Genomic DNA, 25,425 nt, shown 5'->3' with positions numbered 1-25,425 from the left:
GGAGCAGGGTCAGGAACAGTGCCTGGGAGGCTGCAGGACTCAGAGCAGGGTCAGGAGCAGTGCCTGGGAGGCTGCAGAGCTCAGAGCAGGATGGGAGCAGGGTCAGGAGCAGTGCCTGGGAGGCTGCAGCCACTTGTTTTGCCTGGAGAAATGGATTCCTGCCAGACATTCTGCCAGAGGGCTCAGCTCCCTCAGCATCCTGTGCTGCTGCAGGTAAGACCCATCATGTGTCTGCCATCCCTCAGGGTGAGGTGGCATCCCTGTCATGCTTCATCTTCCTAAAGAGCAGAACACAGACTGGGGAGCCAAACCTGGGGGCCATTTGCAGTGTGGAGCAGCAGAATGCTTGGCAGCAGAGCTGTGCAGTGACTGTGCTGGTTTCAGTGCTGCCTGCCCTGGGCCTCCTGGCAAGGCTCAGAGACCCTCAGAGCTCGTGGTGGGACTCCTGCCTCCTGGGAAGCCCAGCCTGATCCCAGCCCTGTGCAGGAGACTCTGCTAGAGATGCAACAAACAGAAAAACAAACTAATGAGGCATTAGGGCTAAACTTAGCTGCAATTAACATTTAATTACTATCCTGAAAACACTTGCTGTATTTTGCCAGGGCCTGGAAAGGTAAACCCAATTAGCTTAATCTTGTGTGGTAGGAACCTTAAAGTGGTTGAGATGCCTGGTCTCATGGATGGGAACCCTGAGAGTAACTGGTGTTTCTGGAGCTGAGCAGCCCTGTGGGCTGATCATGTACTGCCTGTGGAAAGCTGCAGAGCCCTTCTTAGACCTCTGCTTTGGAGAAGAGTCACAACTGACACCAGACATGCTGCAGAAGGTGCCAGAGCAAGTTTGTACATGCTTGTGTATGTTGGTTTGGCTGCCACAGCCCTCTCCTGGAGGCCATGGGCTGTGTCTAACACTCAGCAGGGTAAACAACCCTTGCAGGGTTCTCCAGAGAGGCAAGGAAGGTATGTCTTAGTGTGGGGGAGAAGGAGGAAGAGATGCCTGTGTTTCACACTCTAACCTTGTCAGAACTGTCACTGTTTATCCTCCTGTAAATGCAAGGAAGGTGCATGGAGTTCTGAGAACTAAAGAAAGGTCCACCCCAGCAGTCTGAGGCTGCTGAAGTATTTTAGGATACTAGGTTTGTTGTCTGCCACAGCCCAGGGCTATCATTAGCTGAGCTCTGGATGCTCTTCCAAAGAGGCTGAAAGGGAAAACCCTCCAGGAACTGCAGCAGAACAAACTCCCACCCAACAACAACAGCTCCTGGCGCCAGCTACACAGCTCTGTACCCCAGGGCAAGGGCTCCAAGTGCTCCAGCAGTTTGCACTTCCATGTCTGAGGCTGTGCCTCAGCTACAGCTGACCAAATACCTTCATTACAGAGGGAGAGGCTGCAGAGACTGACCAAGAAACCCAGCTGGGAGTTCAGCTCCTCCCTTTTTTTAGTTCTGATCACAGCTCCAGCTCAGATTAACATGAAACTGGCAGGAAAACATAGAGCATAGCTCTGAGCACAATAACCCAGGAAGGGCTTATAGGCAGAGTATGTCAGAGGAATCCATGCAGCAGTTTCTAGGTGAACTTTTGCCTGCCTGGGAAAACTGAGGGAGCTGTGTTCTAGAACAATCTCATGGACAAGCCCATGAAACATCTCTATCTCTGAAACCTGTCACACAGTATTAAATTAAACTGAGAGGGCTGAAGGCAGTCTTCCTGCCCTCTGCCATCTGTCCACCTGGTTCCTCTCCTTCTGTAGGAAGAGCAGATAAATCCCACTCATATTTGCTCCTGGACTGTTGGAATTTACAGCCTGGCAGGGCCTTAAGTGAGAGGTGCTGTGTGAGCCAGCCCAGCTCTGGGGCTGGGAGCTCTGGAGTGCACAGACAGGTTCCCTGCAGCTTCCCTGCTGCCTCTGCTTCACAAGTTTGTGCAGCAGGACTGTAACTTACTCATCCTGATTTAAATTGCTGTCATGTCACACTTCAACACCACCAGTTGATGCTTGGCAGTCAGTCTGACTTACAGTGTGGCTGGATTGCACCTCCTCACTCAAGTGCTGTGTGGAGAAACTGCAAAGAGCTGAGGCTCTGCTCAAAGATGGATGCAGCAAGAATGATCAGGATAAGAGGGAGGCTGAAGTGAGAACCCAGTTCTCATTCCAAGGAGAGCTCAGGCATTTCTCATGTATCCTGCACTGAGATTTATAAATGTTTCTGTTTCTCTGGCACACTGGACTCTGGGGAAAATGGCTTCTCAATTCAATTAAGCCCAAGAAAAGTGGAGGTAACAGAAGACACATTACTCTGGATGCCTGCCTGTTTGCTCATCCTGGTGTTTGGATAGGCACAGCACCAGTTGGCTGTTCCCTTATAGAATGATTAAATAATCCAACATCTGGCTTCTTTCTCAGTGTCAATACCTGCACAGGTCCAAGCTAAACCTTCCAAACAGAATGGAATTTGTAGGCTTCAGAGATCCTTACAAGCAGACTCCAGGGAAACTGATTCTGTGCCTTGAAGGTAGACAAAGAGAGTATCTTGGGGAATTGCTGGCAGCAGGCTGTCTGTGGGGGTGACAGGCTTTGTCACTCACTCCTACTGTGTCCTGGTACAGCTCAGCACTCAAAATAGCAGCACTAGGCCTGCTCAGCTGGCTGTGAAATGCTGGACTGAGGGTGACCTTCTGCTCTGGTCAGTGCTGGCTCTGGGGAATGCATGCAGGACGTGTGGTGATGTTAACCCTGAACTCGAAGCCATCCATTCCCTGGCTAAGGTTTTCCAAACAACCTCAGCAGCTTCAAGGAAGTGGCTTGTGTTTTACAAAACCCATCTTCACATTAACTACCACTTGAATTGTGAGGAGGAAAGATCTTGATTTGTACATAAACTCCCTGGAGTGCTGAGGAGGCTCCAGTACCTGCAGAGGGATCCACTCCAGCAGAAGGCAGCTCCACCAGAGCGCTGACAGAGCACAGGAGCTGCCAGACACCCAGGCCTGGATGGCCTGGGGCAGCTGCAGGCAGCAGATGCTGCTCCCTGGGAGGTGGGGGAACACCTGCCCGGGGTGCTTGGAGCTCTGAGATGAATTGGAGTCTCCTGAGCAGGCCCTCGCTGTGCCTGTCAGGGTCCAGTGTATTTATCCAAGCTGCAAACCCATTTCATCACCTCCCCTGCCAGGGCAAGAGGTAGAGGGATTAGCGTGAACTCTGATCATATAATAACAACATGGCAGCTGTAGGCAGCTAATAATCCACTGGGAGGATTAGCAAACTTAAAGTTGTCTAGCTCTGCATAATGGAAAGCTAAGAACAGCAGCTTCCCTGTTCTACCTACTGCATTTGCATTCTCTCCAGTGGAAGCATAGAACATGATGAGACAAGGCTTTCCAGTCTGTTATGAAATGGGATCTAATGTGTGACTAATGGAGTATTGCTGGCAATTCTACAAGCATCCATTCAGCCCAGAATATGGGTTTAAGCTTTACTAAGAGACTGCACCTCAAATACCTACTGCCAAAGAGCAGGTCACGATTTCAGCAGGCTGATGCTAAAACTTGTTATTTGAGGCTGTCTGGGAGTAATGTCCTGAAGTCTGCAGGCACAGTGCTCTGCTTGCACATGGAGAATCCCACTGATCCAAAATCCTGGTATCATTCACGTGTGACTGGCAAAAGAGCCCAGTACAAAACCCAGAACAGGGGTTTTGGAGCAGACTCATCACCTGGTGCTGCTCTCCTTAGGACCCTCTCAGGACATCTGGAGTCCTCAGCAGCTGGAAGCTTTTCCCCCAAGGCAGTTTTGGCACTTGTGTCCATTTACTGAGGAGTAATCAGAGCAAGCAGCTCTGACACAGCCTGGGAAAGAGAGCTGTGACTCCTCATCCTCCTCCCTGCTCGCTCTGGAGCAGCACAAGCAGTGAGTAAGAGCCCTCCTGAGCCGTGGGCTGGCTCCAACAGCACCAGGATGGCTCCCACTCCTCCCATGGCACAGGGAGAACAGGGAATGCTCTGCTGGGGCTTGTACTGCACAACTTTTCTCTTCTGCTCCAGTGGAGAATTCCAGTGGAACACTGGAGTGCACAAAGGATGAAAGCTTCACCACGACATGCCCCTGCCAACACTTGGCAGGGCTGTGGGACCTTACTCACTCTTGCACTGCAAACAGGCACTGCCACTCACAATAACATAGGAACAAAATACTCATTTCCCCCAAGAGCTTCTTCCACTGTTTCCTCCCAGTTGTAACTGGTGCTGCTGAGAGTCCATGGGAAAAAACTCTGGTACAGACAAGGCCTCTGCATGCAAATGAATGCTACATAAATAACCCCCATCTTCCCTCAGTTCCTAGGTTGGGTACTCTGTGCACCAGAATTCTCTTCAAAGACCTCCCAGTTCATTCTTTATGCTCTAATTAAGGATCAGTGCCAATTAACTATCTTCAATAGAGGAGCATCTTCCGCTCAGCAGCCAGGAAGTGTCTGAATAAGATCCTGCTGTACAATGTGCACATGAAAAGGGAAGCCCTCCCTTTTTGGAATAGGCTTCCAAGATTAAAAACTCAGTATAGATTACTGGATGCCTACTTTAAAAATCCTGTGTGACAAGATTAAGTGACGGCACCCAGGAATGCAGAATGGGTTTTTCACATGTTTCTTGTGGTACTCAAGGATGCTATTGCACTGCCAAGGCTCTGAGCTAGGTACCACTGTGGCAATAGCAGGTGTGAAAACAGAATGTGACACTTTATTTTGAGTGATATTAAAATACTGTTTGCTTTTTCTTACAAGGGTGTCATAGATCAGCAGAAGTGCAGTGTCAAATCTGATGATAAATATTGATTGAGATGAAAAATTGCCAATAATTATCCCAGCACCTGAACTGCCCAGGTAGTCCTCACCTATTGCTTTTACTTCCTACAGATATTCACCTGTTCCATAAATAACCAGGCAATTTAGACTGCTGCTGAGCTGTGTTCTGAGCAAGAGCTGTGCTAATAGTCTGAGCAGGCAAAGGGAGGGGAATGTCATTTCTAAGCTTGGCTGGAGATGAATACATCAGCTCCCCAGCCAGTTACAGGCTAAGTTTAAAAAACACTATTCTAAAGGAAAATTAGATGGTTAAACAGTGTGGGGGAAGGGGGGGAAATAGGATAATCCCTTCAAAGCTTTAAATGGAAGATTCTCAAACTTGCTTCAGCTGATGTGAGACATATGAACAGCCTCAGAATTAAGACCCCTGCAAAATTTCAGCCAGACACAACAGCTGCACTGCCTTTTGGGGGAGATGCACTTGAACTGGTTATACACGAAGCAGATGTAAGCCACCCAACCCTGCTAATCACAGCTAAATCTGGGGACCATTCACAGGCTGCGCTGCAGAATAAAGGGGCAGAGCAGGAAGAGAGCAGCCTTGGTGATGAGAAACAGGAACTGTAAAACTGTACTGGAGCATGGGGAAAGCAGCAAATTATTCTAGGAGCAGCAGAATCCACAGTCTAGTCAGATGGGATTTACATCAATCACACCTGTCAGGGCACTGATATTTCAATATATAACACAATATATTTGGAACTGTCAAGGAACTCAAGTGCTTTGGTGAGGCACATTGTGTCCAGCTTATTCTTCACGCACACAAAATTCCAAACAGGCTAAATAAATCTCTTAGGTTCAAGGAGAAGCCCCATGGCTGCTCAGCACAGGAGAGGGGGTTACACTTGAGTTGTGATAACAGATCTCTTTACAGAGAGCACAGGATGGGCCTATGCTAAGATGCCTTGAGAATTTCTGGGGAAGCTTGTTGCAAACCTGACTGGGCTGAGATTTGAGCTCCAGATAGGAAGGGCTGGAGGGGATGTGGAGCAGTAGATTGCAACCAAGTCACTCTGGGGAGTGCAAGCTTTAACCCTGTGTGGGCTCAGCTGCTCTGAACTCACCCGGATCCTCCTCATGGCTGCCACGATCTCCACGCGGCTGTTGGGCCTGGGCACGTCCAAGCTCCCGATGTACTGAAAGACACAACGTGAGATGGCTGGGCTGTAATGCACACCTTCATGGGGGGCTTCTTCAAAACACACAGCATTCCTCCTGTATTTACTCCCTCCTTGCCTGGACTCCTTTGAGCCAGGACAGGATAGGAATATCTGCTGGAGATAATGTTATCAAGTTGGGGATTTCTGAGATTGGGGGATTTCTGAGGCTCTGACCTCATTCAGGTTCTGGATGTGCCTTTACCAGTGCTCTGCAGGATGATGTCTGCTGCTAATTGAGTCATGATCCTGTGAGTCTGAAAATGGGACTGTCTATCCTTTGTTCCTCCTTACTACACCTGCTCAAAACTGAAAGCACACAAGAGCTGTAAAGCTTCCAGGATGTGCAGCAAACACCTTTCCTGGGACAGCCTTGTGATTCTAGCTTAAGTTTTCAGTCTGGACCATGTTAACTCTTGATACTGCTGTCCCTGCTTGGTTGGACCAGCTCAGCTGTCTGCAGAATCCTGGCAAACCCACCCAAATCTGTGTCCTACAACCCTGCTTAGGGGAGCTGCGGCCCTTACCAAACTGCTTGGGGTTGGGTGTCTGCATTCCAGTGTCTGCACCAGTCCTAGCAGAGTCCCTCACTGGGGTCTGAGACATGGCAGATGGCAGGATCCCATCAGCTCCAGCTCCAGCCCTGCACCACAGCTCCAGCTCCTCGAGCTGGCTGCCCGTTCTCCTGACAAGGAATGGCAGCACACTGCCCGTGCTCCACGGGGTATCACAGAACACCCAGGGGCAGCTTCCTGCTGCTGCATTTGTCCCTCCTGTGCTGCTGTTCTCTCCCCTCGTGTGCCAAAGCAGAACCTGCTGGTGCACCCGTTGGCAGGAGGCAGCAGCTGCTGCCCGGTGGCACCGGGGGTGGCACACGGTGACAGCACATGGTGGTGGCACACATGGCACAGCACGGCTGCACTGGAGTGCCCTGTGCTGCCAAGGGGAGGAGGCACAGAGCTGCCAGCTCAGCCTTGGCAATGAGGAAATGTGTGGTGTCCTGGACAGTCATGGGGAGCAAAGGCTGCTGATGCTGTGGAGTGCTGTGGCTCAGCTCTGAGGGAAGCCCTGCACGCCCAGGGCACGTTGGGGAGGACAGGGAGAATGTCACAGAGTGAGAGGGTGATGACAGCATGTGCTGGGAGTGGCCCTGGCAGCTGAGGGCAGCTGCTGGATTTGGTGCTGCTGGGGCCCAGTGGGGTCCATCAGCTCCCCCAGGGAAACACAGCCCATCTCTGCTGTCAGTGTGGGGACTGAGGCCAGTTCACAGAGTTTAGTGACCCTCCCAGGAGCATTGGTTCGTGAACTTGTCTGGTTTTTAGTGTGTGGTTACAAACTGTTGGTTTTCTGGAAGTTGTTCCCTTGTGGAGAGGAAAAGGAGCAGCTAATCAGGAGGCCCCTGCAAACATTCAGGGTGATATTATATATGTGAACAGGAACAAAATAATTCCCCAGAACAGTCCCATAGGTTTGCTGTTACTGACAGTTCTGGATTTATTTCTCCACTGTACTGCTTGCAGATTGCAATGGGTTTTATCTTGTAAAATGTCTGCTTAAAAGGGCTTTCAGAGATGAGCTCTCCTGGCTCAGTCTTTAGTGCTCTTTCTCCTGCTTTGAAATAAACACCACAAGCAATCTGAAAGGTCATCTGGCTTTGCTGCTGCTTCTGTAAATGCCTTTGCAAATGGCATTTTTAAGAGCAGTTAAGTTCATCTATAGCATTTGGTAAACCACAGGAGAACCAAGCTCAGAGCACGAGAGCTTGAGGGCAGCAGGGAGGGGAGCAGCAGAGCCAGGGCTTCCCTCTGGGCTGGTGGGGAGGCCAGAGCTGTGTTGCTGTGATCTGTGGCCTCTTTGGTGTGCAGATCTCCCTCCCTGCTCTGCTGGCTGTCAGGACAGTCACTGGTAATCCAGATGAGCTCCTTGCAGCTGGCTGGCCTTTTGTCTGCCAGCAGCAGAGCTGCAGTGAGGAACAGGCCATGCTCCTAATGACAAATTAATTGGGGCAAGAGGACAGATGGGACTGCTGAGCTGGAGGAGATTCTTTCAAACTCCCTGCTCTGGTCTGGCTGCAGAGTTTGGGTACCTGTGCTCCCACACAGAGCCATGAAACTCATGAAACAGCACACAAAGCTCTGCCCAAACAAGCAGCTCCCAGAGCTGACCTCCTGAAGATTACAGGGGTGGAAGGCAGTTTGGCATGTGGAGATTAGAGAGGGAGTGTGGTCAGTAAGATTGCCTGGTGCCAGACACCTGCAGCCAGCTGCAGCCTTGTCATTGTCAGCGTGGCAACTGACTGATGTGCCCACAATGAGCAGCATAATTGGAAGAGACAGACTGTAAAGCAGAACTGAGCAAGCATGTTACTAAGGTAATGCAAACCCCATCCCAGACCCACACATCCTAACAGGGTGTTATCCACTCGCCAGCTCTGGATGCCTGTCAATCTGAAAAGCCAGTTTCACTCAGTTAAAGGTACAGTTGCTACCCATCTTTTAAAAATCAAATTAAGAATTTTTCTTCTCCTCAGCACAGTCTGCAGCACAGCAAATGCTAATTTAAATAGAGAAATCACAGATTAAATGTTTTCTTCCCCAAGGAAGATAAATTTTTTAAAATACATGATTAGCTGTCTATTCAGATTCATCCTGTATCCTGCTTAAATCTTACAGCTCTTTCAGCAGGAAAACCAAGAGGCACAAAATCCGTATTTCAAAGCTTTATTGGAATGTATATGCCCCTTCTTTCCAGCTCAGGAGACAGCAGGCGTGAATTCCATTTCTAATCTGTGTTAGGCCACCTGCAAAGAGGGGAAGGGAGCCTGTGAGTTGCTCCAGCAAAATGCAATTCTTCTTGTCAGCTGAATTATAAACCCATTCCCCATGCTGTCTACGGAATGCCAATTCCAATGGAGTCACTTTCTGAGAGTGCTGCTGTGCTGCCAGGCTGTTCTTCACGATCAATACGGAATTTCTGATAATATCAGTATTTCTTTCTGATGCCTGAAGGCTGCAGACCTTGTCTGGTCCAGCTTTTCATGCAGGGAAGGGGTCAGCTGTAGTAAGGCACTATTATCTGAGCAGCCCAAAGCAGTCTGCTGGTTTCCAAGGGAATAGGGAGCTGTCCCCCCGCCGTGGCAGGACAGGACAGGAATTGGATCGGGCAGGGATGAGCACCTGGGACAGCATCCACGGTGCTGTCAAGAGGGGTCATTCCAGAGCAGTTCCCAAATGCAGCACCAAGGCAGCGTCTAAGGATTACACAGCTGCAAAAACACTAGGAAAAGAGCAAGAACCTGTTTGATTGCGCTCATTAAATGTAAGGCTCTCGTAGCCGATTGCTGTTTTCTTTAGACTCCCCCAGCGTGGCCCAGGGGCACTTGCAGAGCTGGAGAGCAGCCGTGGCAGGGCTGGGGGGGCACGGCTGGACAGCAGCGGAGCGCAGCCCGCGGGGACCCCGCGCCCGCAGAGACCCGCAGCGCCCTCCCTGCAGCGGCCGGAGCGGGGGAACCTCCCGGGCTCGGCTGCCAGGGCCCCGGGGCTCGGGGCTGCGGCCGGCGGGGCCCGCTGTGCTCCCCGGCCCGGGGGCTGCGGGGGGAGCGCGCCCGGGGCTCACCTTGGCCTGGAAGTGGATGCCGTGCTGGAAGGCCTCCTCGTTGTGCAGCGGGACGCGGGAGTCGCAGCCATCGTCCACCAGGTTGTACCGGTTCTTCACCGGCATGGCGGCGGGCGGGCGGCCGCCTCAGCCCGCGGCCCCGCCGGGCATCGCGGCCGGCAGCGCCCGCCCCGCCGAGCCCCGGGCGCCGTGCGGGGCTGCGGGCGCCAGAGCCCGGCCGCGTTTTGAATGAGCGTCCGCGGGAGCGAGCGGGGCCCCGGCCCCGGCGCGGCGCCATTGGCCCGAAGTTCCCTCATGTGATGCGGGGGGCGGTGGAGCCGCCCGGCCCTGCCCGGCCGCCCCGCCCCGGCCCCGCCGCCGGCACCGGCTGCAGCGCTCGGGATGCTCCGCTGGACGGACGCGAGGGTGATGAGGGCTCTGGGGCATCTCCGTTATGGGGGGACGCTGCGGGAGCTGGGCCTGGTTAGTCTGGAGAAGACTGAGAGGGGATCCCATCAAGTCTCCTTACAAATATCTCCAAGGGCTGTTCTGAATGAGTGGTCACCTACGTTATGTGTGTCTCATGTCAATATAACTTACAGCTCTGTTGGAAATGAGCACAGGCCCTCTCTCAGAATCCTGACGCACAGTCGGTACCCACTGTGTCTCTCAGTATGCTGTGATACTCTCAGGATTTGTGGCACCCCGTGTGCTCACGGTGTTCTTTCCTCCCAGCTTTGTCTTGGTGACAAGGCGCTGCCAGGCCCAGGTGAGCCCTGCAGATGCCCCTCTGGGACACCTGGCACACCTGAGCACTACATTCCTCAGTGGGTACCAGCACAGGGAAGGGATGAGGTGTGCACAGCTGTGATGGCAAGGCCTAAGGTTTGTCTTCTGATTCTTAGTACAGCCACACTCCATTTACAGGGATGATCAGAAATGTGAATTGTGTAGAATCCAACGGGTGGAGGGTTACCACCCATGTGCACCAATGGATCTCATCTGTGTTCCCTCAAATTAATTTTTGAGTCTTAAAAGTAACTTCCAGCCAGGTGTTTGAATGTTTTTGGATACCACCTTTTATATGGCTTTTGCATTAGCAAGAAAGAAAAGTTTGACCGCAGGCAGACAGTGCACAGCTCCCAGTATCCATCTCAGGAGCGTGATCACCCTGAGCTTCTTGGCATTTCTGAGTACTTGCAGGTCAGCGGGAGATGGGCAAGAGCCAAGAATCCAGAAACTTATAATTAAGAGAGGGAGAAAAAACCCAAGGAATTAATATTGGTTCACAGACTATGACCCTACATGTTCAAATATTTTGAGGTATTAGCAGCTCTTTCTCGGGAGGGTTCTGTGGTCAGCCTTCTGTTTTTGTGAAGTTTTTCTGTTTCCAGACAGACTTCTTTTCTTCCAATCTATAGCACTGCATTATCTTCTCATTTAAATATTCACAAGTTTATGCTAATCCCACTTTCATACAGCATAACTCAGTATGGGTTTTGTCAGTTGGTTTCTGTCCAAGATGCTCCTCTAGATACACATATCGCCTGCAGATGCATTGGTTTAGTTCTGTGTTGGGGATTTTTTGTGTGGTCTGTGCTGATGTTTAGTGTGTACTTACATGTACTAACATTTCATGGCACTTTTCTTATCTTGTGCATATCTTGATCAAAAAAATATTTGTTGACCTGAATGAATAACCTAGATTTTGTGTGCAAATGTCCTTGGACTGATTGAGCAATGTTCAGGTCTTTGGTTCTCCTAAGCCCAAGGAGGAGGAGATGCCACCCAGTCAGGCTATGCTCATGCTTCCTTTGATGCTAACGCCAGCAAAGCTCAACTCATATGGGGAAAAACCTAACACAGCCACTGGTGAGTGTCTGCATTGATTCTGCAATACTGCATTTCAGCTGAGGCGTGCAGGAACCTGCCATTGCTGAGCTGCTCAAAGCTTCTCCTCATTACCCTCCCATTGCCACAAGAGCATTCCTATGTACGTGGGAGCAAATGGACTTCACTTGGGATAGTTAAATTTTTAAATCTCATAGAAAGACCAGGATGAAATAACAAGAATGGTCTTTTTAATTCCATTCTGGTGCTCTCCAGTATCCTGCGGATTATAAAATCCTTTGGGTAGGAGGAAAGAAATATCTCATGGGAATCCTGAGAAAAAGAAGGCAACTGTTATTTAATAAAGCTTGCAGTGCCAGTTTCTGTTAGATCACAATTGAATGGAGGTGTTTAATACTCCCTGTTCATGAACTTCTGTGAACTTTTCATAGGGCTTAAATCTCCTGATGTTAATGGTTTGGATCTGTGTTTGAGAATTGAGTTTGAAGGCTGCTAAACTTAAAAAGCCATTAATTTTCTAGTTTGTTTGTTGGGCAAAGAAAATTCTTTGACTCCACTGGAAGTAAGAAAGCTGTATGCCTTTACTTCTGGACAATGAAACTGGGCAAATATGTGGAATGAAGCCTTTACACGGGACATCGTCATGGATTTAGTATAAACAAACCCTGAGTAGCACTGAACAGTTGGCCAAACCTCATGGTGGGTGTTTGCATCACATGGAGGTACTGAGAGAGTTATTCCTTTGATGTGCAAAGCACTCACAGAAAGTCCTGATTCTCTGAACACAGTAGGAGTGAAGCCCCAAGACAGCTTCTTGGCTCGGATCCGCAAGTGTTTTTGCAGGGACCAGGTTTGTATCAGCTTTCTTTCTCGGGCACAGGCTCCCAAGATTTCCTTCCTTCTCTTTCTCTCACATGGGTGCACATTCTTGCCTGCCCCAGGACTCTGCATGAAGTCCCTCTTCTTACATAGCTTCATCTTTTGAGGAGACCTTGAACGTGGTGTAAATGGGTGGTGGGTGTTACATGCAGGGTGTTCTTTAATCAGCTCCTTGGTTGGTTTGTAGGGAAGGGAGCTTTTGCTCCTCGCTGATCCTGTCAGATTTTTCCAAAGCCACCTTCACAGATAAAGGAAGAGACCTGGTCTTGATGCCATGGAATTTTCCTCCTTTCTGCTAACCCTTTTAAGCACTTATTTCTGCACAGCAGAGTTGCAGATATTTTGAATGACAAATAAGATGTGACATAGGAAGAGCAACCAGACAAACATCCAGTAATGGCAGACAAAACCTCTTTTACAGGAGAGCCCTTCCATATCACACATAAGAGCTGTGAGGTCTGTGCATGCTTACTGTCCTAGGAGATCTGGGTTTGTCATGCCACTTTATCAACATTATTAATATGTACTTGTGCTGGTGCAATTTTTAGAGTAGAGCTCCAGTGTACTAACACACTAGCAGACTTGCTAGAAATGCTGCTGTGGGATGAAATGTGGGGGCAAGGACAGATAGACCAGCTGCTGTTGACTAAGCTGTGTGATGTTACCCCCTGATGCATTGGGGATTTCAAGAATACCGAGAAAACTCCTAAACAAAATCTTTGAGTCTGCTGAGCTGCTCCATGAAGGGAACTCAGAGGTGACATGTGGAACTGATGGTTTCAGCCCCCTCAGCGAGTGTCACACGTGTCTCTGCGAGCACAGGGGCTGCTTGGTGGGATGATTACAGCAGGTTTGTGTTGCTCAAGAAGAAGCAGAAGCTCCATGTCAGGGCGGTTCAGCTCTGCAGCGTGGCCAGGCAATGTGCCCGTCAGGACTGCAAGCCTCTTTCATGCATGGCCAGCTCCAAAGGGCTGTGCAGCAGGACTTGGCAACCAAAAATGTCATCTACAATTATGCATATTTTCATCATCTTCTATCATGCAAATCCCCCCACCCCAAATATGCAGCAAATGTTTTGTTTGCATATGTAGGTCAACCACAAATCTTCTGTGGTTGAACATAAACATGGGCAGCACGGAGTGATGTATGTGGATTTAAATCCAGGCTGAAGCATAAGCCCACCACAGACGTTTTCCAAGTGGAGTCTGCTTGCTAGATTTGTTTTCTTCTGACTTTTTATTTTATAGAGCATTGCTTTCTCATGGATTGTGAAAGAGCAACTGACAGGAGATAGCATCGTTGCAAAAGGAATTATTAACTTCAGACACAGATGGATAGTTCTTCATGAGTAACTTTTTTTTTTTTAACAATAGCTTAAGGAATGTGTTCTTTTTCAAAAGGGTACACTGAAGTATTTATGCAAATTTGCATTTGGCAGGAGGCCAGTTTTATATGATATTTTAAAAAGATGGTATGTTCTTTTTGCAAATTACATGCTACTTTGTTTTTCTTATCTTGGCTGTCTTTAAAAAAGAAAAGTACAGTAAAGAATACAGTTATTGACCTTATGATGCTACATAAAAGCTAAAAATGTTGATCCCAACTTGGAAACAAAAATGCTTACTAGAAGAAGAGAAATATATTAGTAAAGAAAAATGTTACTTGTTAACCTCATAAGCTTGACATGTTCACATGCCCAACTCACTGTAAAACTGCTTTATTCCTGGATTCCTCCTTGGACCTGGCACTTACCTGTGCACACACAGGCATCAGGGAAGTGGTGATTTTGGGTAAATGAGAGTGAAGTTGTTAGTCTGAGAGATGAGTGTCCAATCAAACAGGATCCTTCCCCACTCCCATTAAATTAGGCCAGTGCCTCTGCTGTCTTTGATATCCTGAATTTAATTAATGAAAGCATAGGGAGATTACAGTTCTCCTGGATGGAATCCACATTCTTGTTCACTTATTATCACAAGATAGTAACAGTCTGTTCTTATCAACAACTCCCTCTGAGCAAGGGTCTCAGGAAACAGCCTTGTGTTTAAGAGTGCCCTGTAACTAAATTTCCCCTCTCCTCACAGGGGACAGATGATCTCAAGTTCCCCATTTCTCTCCTGCTGCTGGACCCAGCTTGCTGTATTCAGCAGGATTCTCCTCCTGCATTACCCTGTGCCCCATTGCTGCCCACCTTGCTGTACCTGACTGCCACGTGCAGCCTGACCCCACGCTGCACACTGCAGCCCATCCCTGTTTATCCCAGCAGGAAATTAGGGTTTTATTCACACCACACAGGCAAACCAGGTATGGGATGTATTACAGCTTCTCTGGTAGAGGAACAACTAGTCTGTTATTAGCCTGCAAGAAATGTGGATATATGATAATTAGATATAAAAATATTTCCCCTTTGCAATAATTTTGTTTGGTATTTCCCATGCTCCAATGTCTCTTAATGATTTCTTAATGCTTTGGCCCATCTTAACTCTATCCCTGGCTTTCTTTCAGCACTGCTGACATTGGTGAGGATAAATTTCTGGGTTAAAAATATTCATCTGGGAACCTGGCAGTAAAATAAGAGACAGTCAGAGTCAGGTCACTGCTTTAAATCACACTCCAACATCTCTGTATTGCTTTTCTTACAACTGAATTTTTATGCCAGTGTTGAACTTAAGCAAAATATTAATTTTTCTTTCGGATTTGTACCTGCCCATGGAAGAGGTTTGGAATGAGATCATCTATAAGGTTCCTCCCAGCCCAAACCTTTCTGTGATCTGGTGGCGATGGCGAAACCAAAGATGTGCCTTCACTGATGGACATGGAAAAGACACCACCCAGACAGCTCATCCTGCCAACATTACCAGCCCCCCTGAGCTCCTGCTGGAACATGGAAACACTCCCAAGATTTTAATTAAACACTGCCACAGCTATAAAAAGGAATGTACATCTTTTAATAGCAACATGAGAGCACCCAAGAGCGAGCTACCTGACCTCGGCCTTCCTGGTCCCTTCACGTTTCAAGATACCACTCTATTTAATTAATTAATTTGTTTATCGTTGCCTGCAAGGATAAATGATGGAAGACTGGTGAGGCACTAAAAAAATAAGCATCTTTACACGACCTTGTTATATTATCTCGCAGCTAACTGGCAGTGTCAACTTTTTCTGCATTTATTTAAATTTTGCTGTAGTCTAAATAATTTCTGCTGAGATCCTGTTTCAGTCCTGTTCCAGATCACGACTCTGGTGATCGCTCCTTGACACAGAACCCCGATTATTCCCGTTTTTCCCCCGATCCCGGCTCCCGGCCGGATTTCCCAGGGCGCAGCGCCACCGCCTGCCCGCAGCCCCGCGTCCATAAACCCGGGTTGTGCTCCTGCAGCCGCTTCACCGACACGTTCTGCATTTCACCGCCTCACAACCGTACTATGAGGGATTAATGTGCTATAGAGTCACAGTTCTGGAGTGCTTTGGGTGGGAAGGGACGTTAAAGTTTATATAGTTCCAACCCCCTGCCCTAGGCAGGGAACCTTCCAGCTTGCTCAGGTTGGTCACGGAGCTGCTGTTAAGGTTATTAATTCCATTGGTGTGATCCAGAAACCGGTTTCCTATTTTCCTGCCGTGCCTGAGAGAGTTCAAACTCCGCAGATGGGCTCTCCCAGCACCGATGCAGCTGAACCTGAAGGGTCCTGGGAATACCCTTTGTGAGAGGCAGCGCTTTGTAACGGCGGCCCGAGCCCCGTCTGACATGAGAAGCTCTCGGGCGCACGGTAAGGAGCGGACCGAGTGCCGGAGCCGCCCGGCGGTTCGGTGGCGAAGGGCACGGCGGGCACCGCGCCCGCCCCACAGCCCGGCCTGGGGCAGTGCCTCGCCCGCTTCCAACATGGCGGCCCCGCCCGCCCCGGAGGCCATTTCGGGCTGCGCGGGGCGGGGCCTGTGCCCGGTTCCAAAATGGCGGGGGCGGCGTCAGCGCCTCACGGCGGCGGGGCGGGGCTAGCGGGTCACCGGCCGCGCCGCTGCCATGGCAACGGGCGGGGAGCGGGGGCGGGATGGAACCGGCGGGGATGGAGCCGGCCGGGCTGGGGACGGGGACAGGGGGGACAGAACCGGCGGGGACAGGGACGGGGACAGGGACGGGGACAGAGGGGATACAACCGGCGGGGATGGGGACAGAGACAATGGAGCCGGTCGGGCTGGGGACAGGGACAGAGGGGACAGAACCGGCGGGGACAGAACTGACGGGGACAGAGGGGATAGAACCGGCGGGGATGGGGACGGAGGGGATAGAACAGGCGGGGATGGGGACAGAGGCAGTGGAGCCGGCCGGGCTGGAACCGGCCGGGCTGCGGACGGCGGGGATGGGGACAGAGGGGATAGAACCGGCGGGGAAGGGGACGGAGGGAATAGAGCTGGCCGGGCTGGAACCGGCCGGGTTGGGGATAGCGGAAATGGAGCCGGCCGGGCTGGAACCGGCGGAGATGGAGCCGGCCCGCGAGGCGGAGGAGCCCCCGGGGTCCCCGGCCCTGCCCGCTGAGGCCCCGCAGGGCGGCCCGCCCGCCGCGGCGCTCTCGAGGGAAGGGGCGCTGCCCGGCCGGGAACGGGACCGGGAGCAGGAGCGGGGCCGGCGCGGGGCCGGAACGCCGGGCTCGGCCGGGCGGGCGGCGCGGGGCAGGGCCCGGCGGGCCCCGGGCCGCCGCAGCGGGGCCGAGAGCGCCCGGCGGCCCGGGGTCACGGTGGACAGCTCCAAGGCCAAGACCTCCCTGGAGGCGCTGAAAATCAGCCTGCGGCAGCTCCGCTGGAAGGAGGTGAGCGCTCGCCAGCGGGACCCTGCGGGGCCGCGTCCCCATCCCTGCCCCTGCTCCGGCCTAGCGCCGGTCCTGCCCACACTGGCCTCCCTTGTCTCGGGTCTGCCCCCGGCAAAGCCTTCCTCCATTCTCCTCCTCCTCCTCCGTGCCTCCTGAGGGCCGCTGCAGCCGGGGGTCTCCCGGCTGTGCCCCCCGACCCTCGGGCTCTTTCTACCCAGATGGCGGGTCCGGAACTGATTGGGTTCATGATCACGACTGGCACGGCCAGTTATGCAAGCCAGAACAGGGGTAATCGGGTATTGCGCTTCCCAGGTTAAACTGATCGGGGAAAGGGCAAGACAGAGCCCCGCTCCCAGGGAAGCGATTGACGCGTTGTGTGGATTTGCATTTCTTCCCTCCCACCGCCCTCAGGGCAGCGCAGGAAGCTCTGGCCCGGCAGAGCCGCTGCCCTTGTGAACGAGGCGTGTCGGACCGCACGATGTATGAATGCTGATAATGCACACATAACGGGCTTTAGCCTGCTAATTTACTTTATGTAGAGCAGCTATAGCTGTTTTTTTCTCCTGCTGCTCGAGTCATGTGTTTTCTCATTGCTTTGTGAGGATTTCTGTGACTGCTAGTATGTGCTGAACTGGAATCAGGACAGTAGGGGAGCTGGCATAGAACTGATGCTTTGCAACTCCTTGTTTAAATCCTGGAGAGATTTCTTAGATATATCTTACTATAGATGGTGAATTGTTCTGCAACTGTAAAGATTTTCTTTACCTAACAACTTTATAAATGGCTTTATAGAAGTTGAGATGGCTTCTAGGAGCTTTGTGTAAGGAAAAGGGTACTTGTAGTCCATTTGTAAGAGGGAAGTTGGAGGGAAAAGGAGGAATAAAACCCGAGGATGAGCTGTTTCTCACGTGCAGAGCTAGGACAGAGCTGTGTGATCTCTGACCTGCAGCTACTCCACTTTACAAAGCTGCCTGTGGGATTCCCACTTACAAGATTATTTTTTTGTCCACCTGATGCCTATTAAGCAAAATCTGTACAGACTTGGGGTAGACAGTATATTCTGTGCTGTTCCTAACCTCAGAGTTAAATACTGCAAATTTATTTTCTGGAGGACTGAGTGGCAGTAAATGTTTTCCATGTTTATTCATAATGTCCTGCATACCTAATCCCACAAGGATACGTATGCTCCGTGTCAGGAAGAGTGGTGCTTTCTCCTTCTCTGACTCCATAAAATTCTATTTCAGTATTTTTGTTATTTAAATCCAGTGGCAGGATTTCAAAACCGCTTTGCACCAGCACCCCAGTTCTCAACTCCTGCTTGTACAGCAAAATAGTAACAACATACCAGAGCCCTGAAATTCAAACCTGCTACAATTACCTCTCTTAGCCCTCAGTGCACCTGTGGGGTGTCTGTCAGCGGCCTTGCTCCATGTTTTATGCAGTGACATGCAGAGCAGGGGCACTTCATACTTAATTTCTTTGTTTTTAGGGCTGAATTTTATTTTCTGAGGGCGGGGAGCCATTCCAGAGAGGGTTTCTGGATCACTAATATCAGTTAGCCTTGCAGATTGTGCTGGGAATGAGCCCCACTTAGTGGTAATTTTGTCTTTATAGTTTCCTGAGACTTCACTGTTTTGCATTTGTCTTGCACTTGATAGCCTTTCCTACTAATTGACTTGTTTCACAAGCTCCTGCTCCTCTCATGAATCTCTGTGCTGCATTAATCAGCTTTTTCCTTCCTGCTTTGCATCTCCCAACAGCAATTGCTGCTGCCTTTACTTCATCTCTCTTTGTTCCCTGTCTCCCTCGATATCCTCTCTCCTCCATCTCTTTCTTGGGTCAATATTTTTCATTTAGTTTGTTGCTTCCTCCTCTGGCCACTTTGTCTCTTAATAAAGAAGAGGCCTAATATGGAATTTTGTGCTGCTTGACTGCACCATCTGGGTGGCTGATAACTAAACAACTCACTGTCATGTATTGCTGTGTATCTTCAGCTTATAAATAAGATCTGGGCAAGGTTTGAAGAGAAAAATTAACAAAATTGAGAAGATAAATCCAAGGAAAACTCTTTATTCAAGCCTCATGTAATTCTGGAAGCTCTCCCTTTCAGACATTTAGAGAAATAGCAGTAAAATACTTTTTCAGAGCTCAGTCAGGGATGACCAGAGCCTTGGAGCTGGTTGCACTGTTACAGCAGGACCAGCAGAGGGAACACGGGTGTTGCTTTCAGGATCCACGAAAATAATGCAAAAAAAAGTCCTGGAAGTAGTAATGAAATGCATGTATTTTAAATAGTGATGTGTCAGGGACTGCTGTTCTACTGTTATCCCTTGTATAATACTTTTGATCCTTTTTCCTCTCTACTTTTACATTTTCCTGTTGCTTTTGTTTCATTTTTGCTGTTTGCTGCTGGGTGTGTTGGCTGGAATATTTTGTTGGCAGGAGACAATATAATGTGCTTTTTCAAGTAGGCATCTTTTGATCCATAACTTTTTCTATCTAATGTATAGCATTCTTACAGTGCCACATATCCACTTTTTATTATTTTATTATTCATTAGTGAACTGACATATGGTAAATGTCATTATAAGACACACAAAAAAGGGAAGAAGAAACATTGGTGACATATTCTGTGGTACTGATATGTGGGGAAGAGGCGAAGGAGTGCAAGACAGCAAAGTGACCATTGAGATTCTGTTCTCAGAAGCAAAAGACAGAAAAAAACCCCAATTTTTAATTTTTTTTCAGCTGAGGGAATTTTAAGTAAATGAAGCACTGAGGTTTGACAGGGCTGTGTGGGTGGACCTTCCAAGAAGCATTGCAGAGTTGCCCTGCGTGTGCGCTAGGCTGGACCATCTGATGCAGCGTGTCACATTCTGTAAATGAACATGATATGCCAAATGGAATAATGGGCACAAATTGAGCTTGCATCCCGAGTTTATTCATCTCTTAATAAATTATTTCTTCAGCAAGCTTTCAATTACCAGGAAAATGGAAGAAGCAGATGTCCCAGGCATCAAATATCCCAGCGCCGAGCGTTTCATTTGTCTCGCTGTTCCGGAGAGTTTCAGGTTTTATGCTGGGAAAAGCTGAGGGGAAAATGAGTAATTTACCTTGTCATTAAACATGATGGAACAGACTGATGGGACCTGTGAGACAATTTAAATTATTGGCTTCTAATCCAAAGGTAGAAATGACCTGTCAGACAGATTTGAATGGGATGGATTATTAATCATGTCAAAGCTGTGGAAACAACTCTATTCTCTTTATGGCTCCTTGTTTATTCTTTTCTGACAAATGTTACCCAAATCTGTCTAAAAAAAGATTTAAAAGATTTTAAAAAAGGATGGCTCCAGCCACCTTCCTTTTTCAGCCTCTGTCCCACACCAGGAGCTGGAAATGTGGTGCAAAGGCCTCTCCCCCCATTATAAGATTAATTAACATCTGCCTGGCACTGCCAGAGGCACCAAATAATCAAACTTGTTGGCTGCTCTCCAAACACCACTCTTATGTAAAGTGTAATGCAGAGGTTACAGAATCCAGCCCAGCTCATTCAGGAGGTGAGTTTGATCCCATTGTTGGATCAATCCAGATAATCTTGATTTCTCAGGAGCAGGGCCCTTGCTGTGCTGTCCCAAATTTCCAACAAGGGGGTGCAGTGCTTCCATCTTCCTGTCCAGAGCTGCTCACTCCTCATATGTTGTGAAATGATTTCTGTGCAGTGTTTGTAGAGAGCTTTGATATCCTCTGATGAAAGGTGTTATATAAATGCAAATTTTGTTCCTTTCATTTCAATTTCTTTTAATAAATAAATAAATTGTTCAGGTGTTAGTGGGAAGGGCGCTCTGAGACCGAATGCTGCATCTGTATTCTGGATATACCTGTGGAGAGAGGTTAAGGCCACTGATTGTCTTTCAGAGCCCAACAGAATTAATTTTCACTTGTACAAAACCAGATTTTGCAGGCTGAATAATAATGAAATAAGTGCAGAATCCACTGGTTCTTGTTAAATTGGGTTTCTCATCCCTGCAAGTCAGGAAACAGAAAGGATGCATTGCTCAACTAACATTTTAAATTAATTTTTCAAGGCTATTTACTGAGGAAACTGAAATTTTAATTAAAGTAGCAAATAAAGTAATGCACTCAAAAGGTTTATGCAATTCTTTTTTCTGTCACGCTCAAAGAAAAATGATCCACTGCATAGAGAAATATTTTAAAATAAGAAAAATTACATATCAAGTAAAGAACAAGAAGTTTCTGCAAAATACTGTGGTTCTTTCAATAAGTAAATGGCACTGGGTGATGAGGGTGGTAGATATTTAATGCAAATGTGTCCTAAAATGCTAAATATAGCAGATTTATTTGAAAAAGATGTAGCCTAGTAATAGAAGCTATTCCTGTGACTGTATTCCATATGGTAGTTAAATGGCATCTTCATGGAGCTGCAGATAAAATGGGGATTTTGGGATTGGTAAATGGGGCTGTGTCAAAGAGAATGAGCGTGAGAAAGAAGAGCACCTTCTTTACACAAAACTAATTGGGTTTTTTATAAACCACTTTACTACTATTAGAAACTTGCTCTCAGTAATTGGCAGTGCTGCTTCTGAGCTCTTCAGACTGCTTAAAAAAAGGTGATCTTTTTGATAATAGAAAACAAACTGCAGTTCGACAATTTACAGTGAAATCTTGCCTGAATGGGAAGAGAACCTGGAATGTTTAATATTGTTGAAATAATCACCTTAGTTCTTGATAGTGGGAATATATATGCTCAACAAATGATTAATTGAATTACAAGCTTTCATTTTAATTACAGGCTATTAGTACCAGAAAGGAATTAATGCTGTAGAAATTAATACTTATAACTGGATATATATGAATGAATAATGCACTCAAATGTCCTGTTTTGAGTGTCCACTTTATAACTTGACTGTGGTTGATCAGAAGCTCAGGGGTTCTCACTACAGCCATGCCTCAGTCGTTTGGGTTTGGTTTTTAAAATCCTCTCTTGGTTTGTTCACTTTGAAGTCTTTGAGGCGATCCAAATATTCTCAGTTTTGCAACCAATATACAGAGTTTTCTTTTGACAGTCAGAAGACTGTTCTTGAGTGGTTTGTGCTGAAGATGAGTGTTTAAACCAGACAGGAATGAAGGAATGAGGAGGTTTTCCCAGATTGCTCCAAACTTGTCTGCTCTCTGCTGCAGTTTCCGTTTGGCCGCCGCCTTCCGTGTGACATCTACTGGCACGGGGTGTCCTTCCATGACAGCAACATCTTCTCAGGGCAGGTCAACAAGTTCCCAGGTACCTCACTTCTCTTTTTAGTTTAAACAAATGCTTTAAAAACAGTGTTATGGAACCTAGTTCTGTGTTTTACTGGTTTTTCATGTGAATTATCTGCCTAATCAGCTGATAGTATATTTGGCATATTACTGGGTTTGGTGAGGGGGTGAGAATATCACAGTGGGTGTCTTAAACAGTTTCTGAACTGAAATTTGCTTTGGAGAGAAAGTGGTTTTGTTGAGAAGAACACTTCATACACGTGAAGTTAGGAAAAAGCAGAGTGTTAGGCTCTAATTTAAGTGAAGTATGCAATTACTGACTGTTATCAGGCACTGATAACAGTGCTGTATCTTTGGATTTGGTTTTGATTCAAAGTGGAAAGAATCTGTTTTGTTTCATACTCTGGCTTATCTCAGGGAGAAGCTCGAAGCAGAATTCCTTAAATGGATTTTTTAATATTGAAGAGTTCATGTCAGCCCTCATCTTATGATGACTCTTCTATTTTTTTAAGCTCCTTTTTTTCTCATTTAATCCCTGTTGAGATCTCTCTAAATAAGAGCTAAGAGCTTAGGTATTGACTTATCTAAGCCCTTTACTTCAGATTTATGGCTGCTGTTAGTGTGCTGTGAGCATAAGAACCTCAGCTATTGAACTCCAGGCTTTATTTACCCTGACTTTGTCTGCCTGAGGGAAGTTCCCACTCAGGTGTAGGATGGTGTTGTTGTTTTCTGATGGTTTAAATCCGTGTTAGATGAATGTTACCTGTCTGTGTTTTGGCTTCTACCTGGTGAACAAGTGGCTGCTCAGGAATCAAACCAGAGCCCTTCTGAACTGGACCTGATTTCCAGGAATGTTGTGCTAATTTGATGCAGGGTTTTACCAGAAACTTTTCCATAAAAATAACTTTTTAGCCGTGTTCCCAATGGGCATAAGACTTCAGCAAATGTTTGTTTGGTCGGTTTATTTCACAAAATAACCTGTTCTTTGTGATGCAGATACTTAAATAACAGCAAAGTAAACCAAAGTGGTTGATTACATTTAAGTTACATTTGTACGTATTCCTGGAATGATAGATTAGAAAAATAATTTTGGATTATGGCAAAGGCACTAGTAAGTATTTGACTAAAGCTGTCTTTTATTCTGAGCTGTATTTTTGAGAATTAATTTTTTTCTAATATTATACAGAAACACGTGCAATAGTAAATATGGCAGGGCAATGGCACAATTATTGTGTCAGATTTAAAATCTCAAAAGATGTTCAGCTTTATGGACAGCAATGCCCAGAGTTCCTTCCCAGCAGGTGAGTGATGACACTCTGCAATGATGCATTTGCTGTTAGGAGGAGGCTGCAGTGTGGGGTTTCTGTAACTTTGTTCCCTTCCCAGGCATGACGGAGGCGGTTCGGAAAATCACCCTGAGCCGGGCCATGAGAACCATGCGGGATCTGTTTCCCCTGGAGTACAACTTCTACCCCCGCTCCTGGATCCTGCCAGAGGAGCTGCCTCTCTTTGTGGCTGAGGTACACAGCTGACTCTCAGAATATTGTCATTGGTGGATATTGGATCCATGTCATTCTTTAGTCTTCTATACCTACCAGGTTATTTAAAATCACACCTGGGGACATGGATGACATCTTTTCCAGTTTGCCTGGGATCAGTCATGGTTTGGATGTTAGCTTTGTTTGTTATGTTCTGGAATAAACTTCAAATCTCTTGCTCTGTTGTGCCAGGAGAGGTATCTGCAAATTGAACCTTGAAGCATCAGCCCTTTCCCTGTATTTTCTGCTGGCCTAAGGAGGTTCCAGTGCAGTGTGGGTTGTGTGGTGCTTCACCAGGTTCATTGTCACTGAAAGAATTTTAATCCACTTGGCCTGTTGTACCCAAACCCTGCTGAAGAGCATTTTGCTTTGTTAATTATTGTTAAATACACTCACACTATCTCATGTCAAATTGCTCTTTTGTTTAAATATTCAGAATGTAATAAAATGCCATTATTTTTCAGCTTTTTTTTTTTTTAAGAGTGATACTGTGTGTTGCTGTTTGGTTCTGTTATTACAAATATTTTAAAATATGATATGTTTTTGTTTAACCCTGTCTGACTTGCCCAGGGTGTTCTTGCATCCTAGAGTATGCTGTGCTTGGAAATATGAGAGAAGAGAGATCTGGGCTTTAACAGACTTTTGCACTGGGTGCAACTTTTTAGCTAATTACTATATCCACAATCCAATCGAATTCATTAACATATTTTAATAGCTACTCTTCAAGTGGGCTGGGTCACTGCTGTGGCACTGCTGTAAGACCAGGCTGTAAAAGGAGTGTAAACAACCCAAGCAGTTTAACAAGGGCAGGGAGATGAGTGCACAGGACTGGGAGGCAGAGGGTGAGGAGGGTGCAGTGGGGCTGGGATGAAGCAGAGGGTGAGGAGGATGCAGTGATGGTGGGATGAAGCAGAGGGTGGGGAGGGTGCAGTGGGGCTGGGATGAGCCTTTTGGGAACACAGGCAGTGCGGGCCGGGCCGGGCTGCCGGTGACACTACCGCAGGTGACACCGAGCTGCCGGTGGCACTACCGCAGGTGACGCCGAGCTGCCGGTGGCACTACCGCAGGTGACACCGAGCCGCCGGTGACACTGAGCCGCCGGTGACACTACCGCCGGTGACACCGAGCCGCCGGGGACACGCTCAGCTGTGAGCTGGCACCAGGTGGCACTGCGAGTTAACGCTGCTCCGCTCCCGCTCTGCAAACGCTGCCGCTTGTGTTCCAAGAGGAACAGATGTCCACTAACACACTCCTAGGAGTTTCCTTTGCATATGTTCTTCCATCTGTGTTGGAGAAAAGCATAGTTCTTGTTATCAAACATTATATTTTATGTTGTAAGAGTTTATGTTCTACTTAACACAAGTTTGGAGTGTAACCCCTCCAGAACAAGAAAAAATACAACCCAAAACATTCCAAACCCCCTGTGAACCATAAAAGGTTCAGAGCACTTTTCACTTGCAGTTTGGTGAGT

The 25,425-nt window shown here is 48.0% G+C and overlaps 2 protein-coding genes across 3 annotated transcripts in view; one reads left to right on the top strand and one right to left on the bottom strand.

Moving 5' to 3' along the window:
- The window catches only part of LOC139603267 (carboxyl-terminal PDZ ligand of neuronal nitric oxide synthase protein-like), a 30,899-nt gene extending 21,008 nt beyond the window's left edge, over positions 1–9,891 (bottom strand). The window contains exons 1-2 of the mRNA XM_071453935.1: positions 9,632–9,891; positions 5,924–5,995 (exon numbers count right to left, since the gene is read on the bottom strand). Coding sequence (XP_071310036.1) covers positions 5,924–5,995; positions 9,632–9,736 — 177 coding nt within the window. The 5' untranslated portion in view covers positions 9,737–9,891. The remainder of the gene's footprint in view (positions 1–5,923; positions 5,996–9,631) is intronic.
- Positions 9,892–16,702: 6,811 nt separating this feature from the next.
- Positions 16,703–25,425, top strand: part of TTLL11 (tubulin tyrosine ligase like 11) — a 33,944-nt gene continuing 25,221 nt past the window's right edge. The window contains exons 1-3 of one of the 2 annotated variants that reach the window (XM_071454450.1): positions 16,703–17,139; positions 22,342–22,438; positions 23,803–23,936. In XM_071454450.1, the coding sequence (XP_071310551.1) occupies positions 16,783–17,139; positions 22,342–22,438; positions 23,803–23,936 (588 nt within the window). In that variant the 5' untranslated portion in view covers positions 16,703–16,782. The remainder of the gene's footprint in view (positions 17,140–22,341; positions 22,439–23,802; positions 23,937–25,425) is intronic. The other variant, XM_071454449.1, reaches the window with a different exon arrangement.

This window comes from Agelaius tricolor, unplaced genomic scaffold (assembly GCF_023055355.1).
Source record: "Agelaius tricolor isolate 1412-34295 unplaced genomic scaffold, bAgeTri1.0.p SCAF_38, whole genome shotgun sequence".
Classification (NCBI taxonomy): Eukaryota; Metazoa; Chordata; class Aves; order Passeriformes; family Icteridae; genus Agelaius; species Agelaius tricolor.
Note: the sequence above shows the minus strand (reverse complement) of the source record. Positions and strands in the feature narration are given on the sequence as shown.